Here is a 14791-nt window from a genome sequence, read left to right on the forward strand (position 1 = left end):
CTCTGAATTTGAGCAAAAGTCTAAAATATGAAAGGGACACACCCTAAAGAAGCATACTCTCATGCATGTAAACATAACTACCTTTTGTGTTGCAAAAGGTATTGCAAACAGGCAGATGAAGATGTCTTGATATTTAAATCAATTTCCAAAAAAAAAAAAAAAAAAAAAAGCTATCTTACTTTCACAAATAGAAGAAATTCTTTTTATCTCAAAAATAGTGCTGCAATAAATATGCAAAAAAATATTTAAAGTTCCTATTTCTGCATCAATTATGAAATAGCACAAAACATTGAAGCAAATACAGCACCTCACTCCACATAAGTACAGTAAGGAGAAATATTTACCCCAGAACCGACCTCTCCCAAGGATTTGGTTGCAGTTTCTAGATTAACTAACTGCTGCTTCTGGTGTACCAGGCGCTTTCTTAATCTTTCTCGAGAAGCTCGTGGTGCACTTCGGCTTGCTTCAGAGCCCCGTCTTTGAAGACACGTCTCTGCTGTCAGCCATGTCCACCGCCCACCTGACCATGATAAACTTATTAGTTTTTATGTTACAATTATCTTGTTTTTCATATTAGGTGACCATACTACAGGTGCTCCTCATCTTATGATAGCGTTATGTTCTGACAAACCCAAAGTTGAAAAATTCATAAGTCGAATATAAAAATGATATGATAAATAGATAACTACTGCCCCTGAATAAATAAACGAATAAATAATTATTGTCTGGGTAGCTGGACTTGAGTCCTGGAGGTGGGAAGTTCAATGCCTGCACTCTAAAGGAGGGGTTTGGGATATTTGCTATTTGGAGTAGCATCTGAACTGTCATGTCTGATTACCTCTGCAAAGACAGTGATTATGTGTGAGTGATAATATAAGTGTTTCTTTCTTTTTTTGGGTCACCCTGCCTCAATGGGAGACAGCACATGTGTTAAAAAAAAAGTTATGGAATTGCCACCTTTATGCTGGGTAATTATCTTTAGTTTCATCTCCAAAGTAATTGCTTTCACAACATTATAATGTTGAAATACCCAAAGTTGAACCATCGTAAGTCGAGAAGCACCTGTATAAAATGTAGATAAATTTTTTGTTTTATGTTGAACAAGCGTCTCATTCGTCAACTTCTTGGTTTTTCTAAACCATTTATCATACAAACCTTACACTACTCCAATACTGATAAACTCCCAACATTTAGAAGCAATTCAAATCATACCATTTTCTTTATTCTTCTCTGCGTCATTTTTGCGCGTTGGAGTGAGGGCATCCAGACAGAGGGAGAGGTAGAGCAAGAGCCAGGAGACAAGGTGAGTGTCAACTTGAGTGCTAATGTTGTGCCAGGGTAGCCACATTGACTCTATACCCGCAGCTGCAGGTGTGGGGCTGCGAGCTGTAAGGCTGCCACTGCCATGAAGTTGAGCAGACAAAACGCGTAGTATAGCATCGATGACTTGACTTCCACGCCCACTACCAACACTCTTTTGCCCAAGAAAGGTAAGTAGGGCAAATACTCTGGCAAAGAATAATAAAAAGATATATAATTTTTACAAGTTTGTACTGCACTGACCTAAAAGTCATTTAATTTACATGACAAAGAGACAGCCTTCTAAGTGCATATATGTATAACATATCAATACTATTAGCATCAGTAATGCAGCTGAATATTGAAAATCAAGATAATGCAGACTCAAAATAGTGACATCTGCAAACAAGGAAACAAACCACTGTAACCATATCATTTACATACACCAGAAGGATAAAAAATAACCACTGTAAAAAATAGTAAATTTCCAAGTACTTTCATAATTTCTGTATCATGAGAAATCAAGAAAGCACTTGGAAATTCACTATTTTTTTTTCACAGTGATTACTTTGCATATTGTAATATCACCATTTTACTATGATCTTACTGTACACCAGAGAGAATATGGGAACCAACACTGACCCTTGTTACTCTCTTCATATCCTGCTATTTCATACCTCACAGTGACATTTTGTTTACCTCTATTCATGTCAATCTCTTTCCTTTTATCTTAGTGCTTCTCCAATTTGCTGATTCATTACCTATGTGGTACCATATTAAAAGCATTCTTACAACTACTTCTGTAGATATATGAAGAATGTTTTAAATCACATTACACATACTGAAAATGTGGAATGTTGACAGCAGCAAGCATGATTACCTGGTGGCAGGAAAGTGGAGAGTATTGGTGGAGGAGAAGAGTGTTGTCATGGTGTTGGCCAAGAAGTCTCCCCACCAGGGTTGTCCAGCACACAGCCTAGCCAGGAGGGAGGCCACGCCCACCTGTGCCCCTTTGGGTCCCCGCACACACACCTGTTCCACCAGCACCTTGGCTTGCTCAGGCCCACACCACTCCATCAGGTTATGTGGCACCTGTAAATATAACAACTTCCTCATTATTATTATGTAAAGTAAAAGGACACAAAAGAATATATTAACATTTAATTTATATATAACAAAGAACAGTCATTGAAGCGAGTTTTTTGAAGGGGTGTGTCAAAGTCTCAGAATTGACCAATTTTGATTGCATCAATATCAGCCTACAACTGAGTAAAGGTATTCATATCAAAGGGTTTCTCCTATTTTGATGGGATCAGTACCAGTATCTTTGGGAAGTAGTTAATTTTTATCATATAGTTTTTTTGTGCACATTTTTTTTTTGCAAGTAGTGTATTATTAAATTCACAGGGAAAACACTATACTCGTAGGGGTTATACAGAGCCTGGGAATGGGAAGAAATCAGGTTTAATTCAATGAAGACGGTAGATCCAATTCCTCTGAACAAGAAACCTTCACCACCATTAAGGCACCCCTACTAAGGTCTTGCAAGTAGTAAAGCATATGCACCAAACCAATTTTTTTTTTTTTTAAATATCTTCTTCTTTCAACAAACCAGGCGTATCCCACTGAATCAGGGTGGCCCAAAAAGAAAAAAGAAAGGTTTCTCTTCAAGCTTTAGTAATATATACAGGAGAAGGGGTTACTAGCCCCTTGCTCCCGGCATTTTAGTCGCCTCTTACAACACGCATGGCTTACAGAGGAAGAATTCTGTTCCACTTTCCCATGGAGATAAGAGGAAATAAACAAGAACAAGAACTAGAAAGAAAATAGAAGAGAACCCAGAGGGGTGTGTATATATATACCTGTACATGTATGTGTAGTGTGACCTAAGTGTAAGTAGAAGTAGCAAGACGTACCTGAAATCTTGCATGGTTATGAGACAGAAAAAAGGACACCACCAATCCTACCATCATGTAAAACAATTACAGGCACTCATTTTACACTCACTTGGCAGGACGGTAGTACCTCCCTGGGTGGTTGCTATTTACTAACCTACTACCTATAACTTATGTTTATATTTAAATCAATTAAATGTAGGTCTCATTCCGGCACAGCTTAAGAACATAAGAAAGAAGGAACACTGCAACAGGCCTACTGACCCATGCAGAGCAGGTCCATGTCCCCCCCCCAGATTAGCCCAATGACCTACCAAGTCTGGTCACTTCCACTTAAGGAAAGAGCACGGCATCAGACCTAGTAGCACAAGCTAGTCAGGTCCAACTCACACCAAGAATTCTGTTAGCTTTATTGTGAACACTAATGCACTGTTGTCTTGGTTTTTGATTACTGCTAACCAGAACTCCTAAATCCTTTTTGCAATCAGTAGTATTAAGATCTACATTATTTAGTTTATATGTCGCATGGTTATTTTTCTGTCCAACAGTTAGAACTTTGCATTTGTCTATATTAAACTGCATCTGCCACTTCTCCGACCATTGCATCAGTCTATTCAAATCATCCTGGAGTTCTCTAGTGTCCTCATTAGAATGAATTGGATGGCCTATTTTGGCATCATCAGCAAATTTGTTTATGTTGCTATTTATTCCCTCATCTATGCCGTTTATGTAAACTGTGAACAACAACAGGCCCAACACTGACCTCTGCGGAACCCCACTTGTGACGTGCCCCCATTCTGATTTCTCCCCATTTATGCAAACTCTCTGCTGCATATTTGTCAGCCATGCCTCTACCCAGGAAAAAATTTCTCCTCCTATTCCGTGTGCCTTAAGTTTCCTTAATAGCCTCTGATGTGGAACTCTATCGAAAGCCTTATTGAAGTCCATATATACAATGTCATATTCATTACCATGATCTACCTCCTCAAACACCTTAGTGAAAAAAGTTAGTAAATTCCTAAGACAGGAACACCCCTTTGTAAAACCGTGTTGAGATTCATTAATCAATCTATGCCTATCAAGATGGCTACGAATTGCTTCGGCAATTATTGATTCCATAAACTTTCCCACAATGGAGGTAAGGCTTATTGGTCTATAGTTCAAAGCCAAGGACCCGTCACCTGCTTTGTAAATAGGTATTACATTTGCCATTTTCCACTTATCAGGCACTATGCCAGTTTGTAGTGGTATGTTAAAAAGATTAGCCAAAGGTATGCTAAGTTCCTCTTTACATTCCTTTAACACCCTTGCAAACAGTTCATCAGGGCCTGGGGATTTGTTAGGTTTGAGTTTCTCTATTAGTCTGAGGACCATGTCACTAGTTACCACAATCGTGCATAATTTATTATCGTCCTGTTCTACATAATCTATTATTTCACGAATTTCGCTAGTATTTTCCTGGGTAAAAACACAGGAAGTAGGTACTGAAAATTTCACACATATCCTTATCACTGTCAGTGATCTGATCAGAGATACTCTTAAGTGGGCCTATCTTATTCTTAATCTTACTTCTATATACACGTGTACCTGAAAGAACCCTTTTGGGTTAGTCTTCGAATCCCTTGCGACCTTAGCCTCATAATCCCTTTTTGCTTTTCTTATTCCTTTCTTTATTTCTCTCTTTACTTGAATATATTTATTTCTTAACTGCCCATCCTCTCTTTTGATATGCCTATATATGTCTCTTTTTTGACCAATGAGATGTTTTAATCTATTGTTCATCCATTAGGGATCATTTTTGCTAGATCTAATTTTCCTACTCGGAACAAAATTTGTCTGGGCATCTAGAACTATGCTCTGAAAAACGTCATATTGGCAACCAAGATCACCTTCCTGACCCATAGTCAGGACATCCCAATTTAGCCCACCCAGGTAATTTTTCAGTCCCATGAAATCGGCCAAATGAAAATCTGGGACAGAGATTTGATTGCAGTTATCTGGGTGATTCAATGATATATTGAAACTAAGTGATTTGTGATCACTTTCCCCAAGCTCATCATTAACCTCAAAATTATTAATTAGTGACTGTTGGCAAGAACCAAGTCAAACAGACTGTTTCCTCTAGTTGGTTCTGTCACAAACTGTTCTAAAAAGCAATCCTGAACCGTATCAAGAACGTCACTAGACTCAGGTTTCCTGTATTATTGTTCCAATCAATTTGTCTAAAGTTAAAATCTCCCATTAACACAACATTTTCATATCTAGATGCCTTATGAATTTCGTTCCATAACAGCTTACTGCATTCCCTATCAAGGTTTGGGGCCTATAAATCACACCCAAAATTAATTTGTCACGACCCTCGAGAAACTGTAGCTAAACAGATTCTGTGTTTGATGTTTCTTATCTTATATCATGTCTAAGACAACAATTTAAATTTTCTCTGACATACATCACCACTCCACCACCCTTCTTGTTGACCCTATCAGTGTGAAATAGTTTATATCCCTGTATGTTGCATTCAGAAGGCATTTCCCTATCTTTCAGGTTGAACCAAGTCTCTGTTATACCAATAATATCTATATTACCTACACTTGCAAGTAATCTTAGCTCATCTATTTTATTTCTTAGACTCCTACTATTTGTATAGTAAACCTTAAGAGAGCTAGTTACTCGTTGCCCTCTGCTATCTCTCTTTGTTTGTTGATCAATTAATTTGCCATTACTAGCAACTTTATTTTGAATATTGTCTTTTAAACATATCCCTGAAGTATCCCAGTAATAACTTCTGTTTTTAACCCTAATACTGCAGCCTGACTGTTTCCCACAAACACCCATACCTCTATAATCTATCAGTTTAAATTCCTAGACAAGTCATCAATTACCCTCTCAATCAAATTGGCTAATGCAACCACTCCATCCCCAGAGAGATGAACCCCATCCCTTGCATACATATCACGTTTGCCATAGAATAGGTCCCAGTTATCAATGAATGGGATTACAAGTTCCTTGCAGTACCTGTCTAGCCAGCAATTTATACCAATTGCCCTAGACATCCATTAATTTCCCACTCCCTTTCTGGGCAAGATGCTACATATGACTGGGATCCCACTCTTAGACCTACTACTACTATGGCTGACCTGTACTTATCCAGCAGCTCCTGTCTCCTGCCCTTCCCAATGTCATTACCCCCAGCACTAAGACAGATAATGGGCTTGGGCTTGTTCCCATTACCTGACATAATATTATCCAACCTGCTGACTATGTCACCAACACCAGCTTCTGGAAGGCACACCCTCTGTCTGACCTTTCTGTCTCTGTTACAAAAAGCATGGTCCATATATCTTACCTGAGAATCTCCTACAATTAAAATGTTCTTACCTTGATTAGCAAGGGAATCAGTGATACCTTCAACCTCACTAACCACTGAAGTGCACTCGTCCTGGAGAACAGAGAACTGATATCCTACCTTCACATCTTCTCTGGTAACCCTCCTTATCTTCCTTCTTCCTGAACTGTGAACCACTTGCCACTTAAAGCAGTTGCCACTATCACTGCTGGTGACCATTTCCTCCTTACCAGCTAGATCCTTCTCACACTCACTCCCAAACTCATCTAGGCAAGGCTTCAGCCTCCTATTTTCCTCCTGAAGAAGTAGAACCTCCTTCTTCAACACCTGAACCTGAGATTCTAAAACACTACAACAAGCCATGGTGCTTGGTAACACCCCATGCTAACTCCCAGAGAGCTTAGGACAGGTATGACTGCAGGTGACCACTGACTCAACCTTGTTAGGTAAAAGGGCACATGTGCAAGTAATGTGAGATATTACTGTGGCAATGCTTTGCTCTCCAGAAGCTTTGTCAAGCCATTACTTAATTAGCCTTGTTATACTATAAAACAAATGCAGACAACCCAGAACATTAGGTGGCTTACCGACATGCCAGGTATGGGCAGTGACAAGGTAAGGAGGCAGTTTAATAGGTACTGCATGAGAGTGGCAAGCTTGTCAGATGATGATGAGACTGCAGAGAGGAAATGCTTGTTGTGGTTGGAATTGACCGAGGATGGAGAATAGGGTGTGCTGGAACTCTCTGCCCCTCCAACACACTGCAGCCGACGCATCACTGACACTACCAAGTTCAGATGTTGTTGTTCCAACATGCATTCCTATAAAAATTACACAAAAATTATATTAAAATAGTATTTTCTTTTCATCGTGCACTCACAGTTATGGCAATACTGCAGCACTTACACTCTCTCAGGTAAAATTTTTATCTTTTCTTTACTCTTAACCTTACCTCATTATCGTAGCGACACAATGAAAAACAAGAGCACTAAACCTCTTCAATAAATGATAAACCATTACCATTACCAATACCAAAGTTCATTTTCAAATACAGTAAAATATTGTCACCATATTCTCACTTATTATCTCACAATATTTCCACACACTTCCACTACAGCTCTTACTCAAACTGACCCTCAATATTCTCAAGTGGCCACCAATTGCCCGCTGTAGATTTCATATGATGTACAGAGTACAGCCAATGAGATATAATAAGCAACATTTAAGTTCTCTTCGTATGAAGTCATAAGACACACCTACGAGTTGGCAACCGTTCGGGGTGATGCCCTTATTAGTGTAATATGTTTTAAACTTATCAGTCTGTGATGAAGGTATTTGATGCCATTCAGCACGAAAATACTTTTACAATCTACAAGTTTTTTGTTATCCTAAAACCAAAACACTGGTAGTCTTCTCTATTAAATGCACCAACCAAAACACAATATTACATTCTTTGCTGAATAACTTTTACAAGAGTCAAGCATTATATAAATTTGGCTCTTGCCACTGGTAAAGACTATAACACACCTGTTTGTGCTACTATTACTTTCCTTTATAGAATCTAAATGTATAGTGCGTGAACTTAACAGGAAGGGTTTGGGATAGTGGCTGTTTGGAGTGACATCTAAACTGTCATATCTGGGTACCTCTGCAAAGACAGTGATTGTGTGTGAATGATGGTGAAAGTGTTTCTTTTTTTGGGTCACTCTGCCTCGGTGGGAGACGGCTGACATGTTGAAAAAACAAATTCTTTCCAGACATACAATCATTCCTGGTCAGTAGGTCTCCACTAAACAAATCATGGAACAATTGGGGTTTGAAACCATGAAACTACACAAGTTTGTGCTTCATAAAATTTTTAATAATCTTCAGCACTTTCTACAAGGAATGTAATCCCTGCGCTGTGTCCACTCAGCTGTGATGGCTGCACGAGATTTGCAACTTTTTACCAGTATGTCTTTCACATCTGGACCAAACCTTCAGAAGCATCAACTCTCATTTTTTCATTTAAATGCTATGCACTTTTATCTCCACCAGTCCACTTAGTTATTCAAGAACTTGTACCTCCACCAGTTCCTTGAATATTCATGCACTTGTACCTCCACAAGTTCACTTGAATATTCTCTCATTTATAAAAATCTTACTTTTACCACTGTCTATAAGTAATAAAAAAAGGCACAATACTGTGACTGGAACAATACACAAATAACCCGCACAATTTTTCTTTATCTAAATCATTTGATACCCTCATCACCTTACTCTTTTCTATGTTCACTTTCAACATTCTACCTTTACACACATTCTCAAACTCAACCACTAGCCTTTGTAATTTTTCTTTAGAATCTCCCATAAGCACAGTATCATCAGCAAAAATTAACTTTGTCAATTCCCATTTTGAATTTGATTCCCCATAATTTAATCCCACCCCTCTCCCGAACACCCTAGCATTTACTTCTTTTACAACCCCATCTATAAATATATTAATGTCACCATGGTTGTTTAATATATTTATAGATGGGGTTGTAAAAGAAGTAAATGCTAGGGTGTTCGGGAGAGGGGTGGGATTAAATTATGGGGAATCCAATTCAAAATGGGAATTGACACAGTTACTTTTTGCTGATGATACTGTGCTTATGGGAGATTCTAAAGAAAAATTACAAAGGCTAGTGGATGAGTTTGAGAATGTGTGTAAAGGTAGAAAGTTGAAAGTGAACATAGAAAAGAGTAAGGTGATGAGGGTATCAAATGATTTAGATAAAGAAAAATTGGATATCAAATTGGGGAGGAGTAGTATGGAAGAAGTGAATGTTTTCAGATACTTGGAAGTTGACGTGTCGGCAGATGGATTTATGAAGGATGAGGTTAATCATAGAACTGATGAGGGAAAAAAGGCGAGTGGTGCGTTGAGGTATATGTGGAGTCAAAAAACGTTATCTATGGAGGCAAAGAAGGGAATGTATGAAAGTATAGTAGTACCAACACTCTTATATGGATGTGAAGCTTGGGTGGTGAATGCAGCAGCGAGGAGATGGTTGGAGGCAGTGGAGATGTCCTGTCTAAGGGCAATGTGTGGTGTAAATATTATGCAGAAAATTCGGAGTGTGGAAATTAGGAGAAGGTGTGGAGTTAATAAAAGCATTAGTCAGAGGGTAGAAGAGGGGTTGTTGAGGTGGTTTGGTCATTTAGAGAGAATGGATCAAAGTAGAATGACATGGAAAGCATATAAATCTATAGGGGAAGGAAGGAGGGGTAGGGGTCGTCCTCAAGAGGGTTGGAAAGAGGGGGTAAAGGTTTTGTGGGCGAGGGGCTTGGACTTCCAGCAAGCGTGCATGAGCGTGTTATATAGGAGTGAATGGAGACGAATGATACTTGGGACCTGACGATCTGTTGGAGTGTGAGGAGGGTAATATTTAGTGAAGGGATTCAGGGAAACCGGTTATTTTCATATAGTCAGACTTGAGTTCTGGAAATGGGAAGTACAATGCCTGCACTTTAAAGGAGGAGTTTGGGATATTGGCAGTTTGGAGGGATATGTTGTGTATCTTTATACGTATATGCTTCTAAACTGTTGTATTCTGAGCACCTCTGCAAAAGCAGTGATAATGTGTGTGTGTGGTGAAAGTGTTGAATGATGATGAAAGTATTTTCTTTTTGGGGATTTTCTTTCTTTTTTGGGTCACCCTGCCTCGGTGGGAGACGGCCGACTTGTTGAAAAAAAAAAAATAGAAGAGAGGAGCTTACGACGACATTTCGGTCCGACTTGGACCATTTACACTAACGAGAAGGAGAGCAGGGTGGGCGTATATAGGCAGGAGGTGATAGTAGTAGTAGTAGTGGTGGTGGAGGTGGAAGGAAGTAGTAGTGGGGAGGTAGTAAGTGTAGGAGGGGCCAGTCAAATACTAAGAAAGAAGAGCACTGCAAGGGAGCTGGTGCCCACAGAGGGTAAGAGCAAGAACACCGAGGGGGGGAAAACAAATAAATAAGTAAATAAAGAAGGAACAAATATACAGGGCAGAAGAAAGACAACCCAAAAGAGAAAAAGGAAAAGAGAAAGGGGAAGAGGGAGAAGAGGAAAAAAGGAGGAATCAGGTTAGTTCACGAGTGTTCTGAAGTCTGGAGCATTTTACAATGTAGTGGGAGAGGAAGGCATCTACAGAGACAAAGCCGGGACTAAGATTCGTACAAGTAAAGTTGTGTATTAGGGAGGATTCAACCAGACAGCGACTGTTAAAGTTGGAAGTAGGGAAGACAGTTTTAGCAGAAGACCAGTCCTCTTCAATGCTTTGGAGAAACTGGTCTCTCTCTTTCTGACAGTCTTAGGAAGCACAAAAATAGTGTTAGGCTTGCCGACACTTAACAATGCTCTTTTCTGTCATGTCAGAGATCACAGCCATCCTATTGACTGGTCTTCTGCTAAAACTGTCTATCCTACTTCCAACTTTAACAGTCGCTGTCTGGTTGAATCCTCCCTAATACACAACTTTCCTTGTATGAATCTTAGTCCTGGCTTCGTCTCTGTAGATGCCTTCCTCTCCCACTACACTGTAAAATGCTCCAAACTTCAGAACACTCGTGACCTAACCTGGTTCCTCCTTTTTTCTTCTTCTTCCTCTTCCCCTTTCCTTTTTCCTTTTTCTCCTTTGGGTTATCTTTCTTCTGCCCTGTGTATTTGTTCCTTCTTTATATACTTATTTATTTGTTTCCTCCCCCTCAGTGTTCTTGCTCTTACCCTCTGTGGGCACCAGCTCCCTTGCAGTGCTCCTCTTTCTTAGTATTTGACTGGCCCCTCCTACTCTTACTACCTCCCCACTACTACTACCTTCCACCTTCACTACTACCACCTTCTGCCTATGTATACCCATCCTGCTCTCCTTGTTAGTGTGACTTTGTAAATGGTCCCAGTCGGACCGAAATGTCGTCGTAAGCTCCTCTCTTCTATGTGCAGGTTATTTGTGTACCAATGTCTAATTTATCCTTTTACAAAATCTTTTTGCTGGATCAACATCCACTCTTATAAGTGACCATAAAATCTGAAAAATTATGAGAATAACCACTATGCAAATTATTCTCAAACATACTCTGTGGACCTTGTCAGTATCACTTCAGTTAAAAAATATATATCTATATATTAACATCAGATCATTTCATATCTAACTTTCCTTAGGGATTAATATTTTTTTTTATTTATGTATTTATCAGTTTCTCCATTTCCTACTTTCCTACTTTCAAGTGTTTCCCATCTTATGAACGAACCTGATATGCATGTGTAATTTTCCGCTCGAGGTCGGCATCTCGCGACCCAATTGGTGATATCTCGGAATAACCAAAAGAGGTATGTGGACCCGTAGGAGCAGTAGGACTCATAAGAAGGGGATTCAGGAGAGATCGCAGTTTACTACACGCTAGGCTGTACCGGCACCCAATGTCCTCCACCACACTCCCAAGTACTGACAACTGAGTCTGAAACAAAATATTATATAAAAGTTTTTATTTCATTAAAAACAATGATCCTACTACCACAAGTCAAATTCTTCTGTACCATTCTTCTTTTGGAACAATACATAAATAACCTGCACATGGGAGAAAAGCTTACGACGTAAGTTTTTTCTCCTATGTGTGGGTTGTGTGTAAAATATGGCACACAAGTTTTCATTTCATTACAATCAATGATCCTACTAGCATAAGTCAAAATTTTCTATACTATTCTTATTTTGGATGCAAACAAAATATAGCATAAAATGATTCTACTACCATAAGACAAATTCTTTTATACTGTTCTTGTTTGAGTTACAAACAAAATATAAAATACAACTTTTCATTTCATTAAAAACAATGAATATACTACTGAAAGTTAAATTCTTCTATTCTGTTCATATTTTTGATACCAACTTTATTAACAAAGTAGAGAGAATCTTCAGTGCAGTTCACACACAAAGGAAAACAAGACCTGACCCACCACCCTTCAGTTTCTTAACATACAGCTTATCAAACTAGATCAAGAGCTCAAATTAATACTCTAATGCAAGGCTACCAATAAGAACGACCTACATCACTTTCCTCCATTATGGTAAGAAAGCCGCATAAGAGGTTATGACTGGGTTCTATGAGAGCTTACAGGAACTGCAGCCCCAAATACTTAAAGAGGAATGTGAAAATGCTTGTAACATTCGCCATGTCACAATCTTCCACACTTCATTCAAGGTCGCAGAGAAAAAGCCCAAAAAATACTTTCAGAAGCCCAAGGATGATGGATGATGACAATGAGGATAGTGATAGTAATGATGACTATGAGGATAGTGATAGTAATGATGACTATGAGGATAGTGATAGTTATGATGACTATGAGGATAGTGATAGTTATGATGACTATGAGGATAGTGATAGTAATGATGACTATGAGGACAGCTATGATAAAAGTTATCTCCTTTTCCCATATCTAAACCTGCAAATATCATCATACAAGCATTAAGTTAAATGGAACAAACGTCACTATCATCATTTTCAAAACTATTACACTTCAGAACAGGACACAATAGTGATGGCAACATTGCCGTCCAAGTGTACATCATCCTTTGTAGTGGTTGTCTTCACCTACATGTGGTTACAGAGGCCAAAGCTCATGGCCCCTGCCTCTCAACTTGCCAGATTCACTCCCTCCTAGCCTTGTGAGTCTTATTGTACCTGCTCTTCAAGCTATGTATCGCATCTGCCTCAATCACTTCTTGATCAGTCATTCCAATTCTGTAAAAGTACTTCCTGACACTCCTGACTCATCTGCATCTATAACTTCCAGCTGTGCCCCCAGAGTACCTGCTTCCAGCCTCTCAAACAGCCAATCCATGTCTGCCCTATCAATTCCCCTGAATATTTTTAATGTTGTCTCCCTTGGTTTGTCTGTCAACAAAAATCAATTCTGCCAGCCTCTACTTGTAGCTCATACCTCTTGTTCTGAAACTCGTCTTATTGCATAATCGTTTCTTAACATGCTTGCTCAGGTGTGGGTTCCATGCAGGTGCCATGATCAAACAAGCATAATTAAGGTACTTCATTATGCTGGTGGGACCCACAACACCTAGTTTATCAGGATCAATATTCACACCTTATGATATAGCAAGATGGCAAATTTATCAAGGGAACAGGGCCAAAAGATGATTTATGGAAATTGGTTCAATTAGTACACAGATACACAGAATACTATTGAACAGAACCAACATGCCTTTAATTTAGCCAGACAACTGGCTCACAATATACTACAGGGACATTCTTGGCACTAGGAGTGGTGCAAACTTGCTGGCCGCCAGAAACCAGCTGACAGTTCAGCAACATTGCCTGGTACAATGTACCTTCCACAGTGCTCTGCTGACCAAAGATTTGTCACAGTCCTTTCTGTCACGTTACCTCTTCCTTCAGTCCCAGGAGTATATACATATTCATGCAATTTCAATCTTGTGTGTGGCTAGATGAAAACCTTAATAGGTTCAAAAACTGTCACAAGAATAGCTTGTTTTACACAGTCTGTCTTTTCTTTACTATTGTCTTTATGGTAGGGGTCATCCTACAAAAGGATGGAGGGGACTAAAGTGGTTTTGTGTACAAGGGGCATGGACATCCAGCAGGCATGTGTTAGCATGTTAGATAGGAGTAAGTGGAGGCAAATGGTTTTTTAGGACCTTACAAGCTGCTGGAGTGTCAGCAGGGTAACACTTTGTGAAGGGATTCAGTGAAACTAGCTAGCAGGAGTTGAGTCCTGGAGGTGGGAAATACAGTGCCTATACAGTAAAGGAGGGGTTTGGGATATTTGTTGTTTGGAGGGACATCTGAACTGTCACATCTACGTGCCTCTGGCAAAATGGTGACAGTATGAATGATGGCAAAAGTGTTTCTTTTTCAGGTCACCTTGCCTCAGTGGGAAATGGCCAGCAAGTAAAAAAAAAAAAAAAAAAAAAAAAAAAAAAAAAAAAAAAAAAAAAAAAAAAAGGTGTTAAGTGATGAACAAGAGAGTAAAGTATAGTAGCTCACCTGGGCAGATATTTTGTTGATGAATGATGGGTGTGGCTGACCAGGCTGAAGCTGCCAGGGAAGGATCAAGGTGTGCCCATAAAACGCACCTACTGGGATCCTGCACTGCGAAGATGTATTCATACCATATCTCCCAAGGGTTGTTACCTGTGACATTTAGTGAAAAGAAAAATTATAATAATTTTCAATATGGTGGATTAAGTTACACTTGGTAGTCAAAAATATTTAATGC

At 39.2% G+C, this 14791-nt stretch overlaps 1 protein-coding gene across 8 annotated transcripts in view; it reads right to left on the minus strand.

Annotated features, from left to right (window-relative positions):
* The window catches only part of Bruce (BIR repeat containing ubiquitin-conjugating enzyme), a 231818-nt gene that overhangs the window by 112778 nt on the left and 104249 nt on the right, over positions 1–14791 (minus strand). For 7 of the 8 annotated variants that reach the window (XM_070101002.1, XM_070101006.1, XM_070101008.1 and 4 more), the window contains 6 exons: positions 14560–14706; positions 11794–12000; positions 7128–7361; positions 2180–2391; positions 1213–1508; positions 345–520 (listed from right to left, as the gene is read on the minus strand). In XM_070101002.1, the coding sequence (XP_069957103.1) occupies positions 345–520; positions 1213–1508; positions 2180–2391; positions 7128–7361; positions 11794–12000; positions 14560–14706 (1272 nt within the window). The remainder of the gene's footprint in view (positions 1–344; positions 521–1212; positions 1509–2179; positions 2392–7127; positions 7362–11793; positions 12001–14559; positions 14707–14791) is intronic. The other variant, XM_070101005.1, reaches the window with a different exon arrangement.

Source organism: Cherax quadricarinatus, chromosome 75 (genome assembly GCF_038502225.1).
Source record: "Cherax quadricarinatus isolate ZL_2023a chromosome 75, ASM3850222v1, whole genome shotgun sequence".
NCBI classification, from domain to species: Eukaryota; Metazoa; Arthropoda; class Malacostraca; order Decapoda; family Parastacidae; genus Cherax; species Cherax quadricarinatus.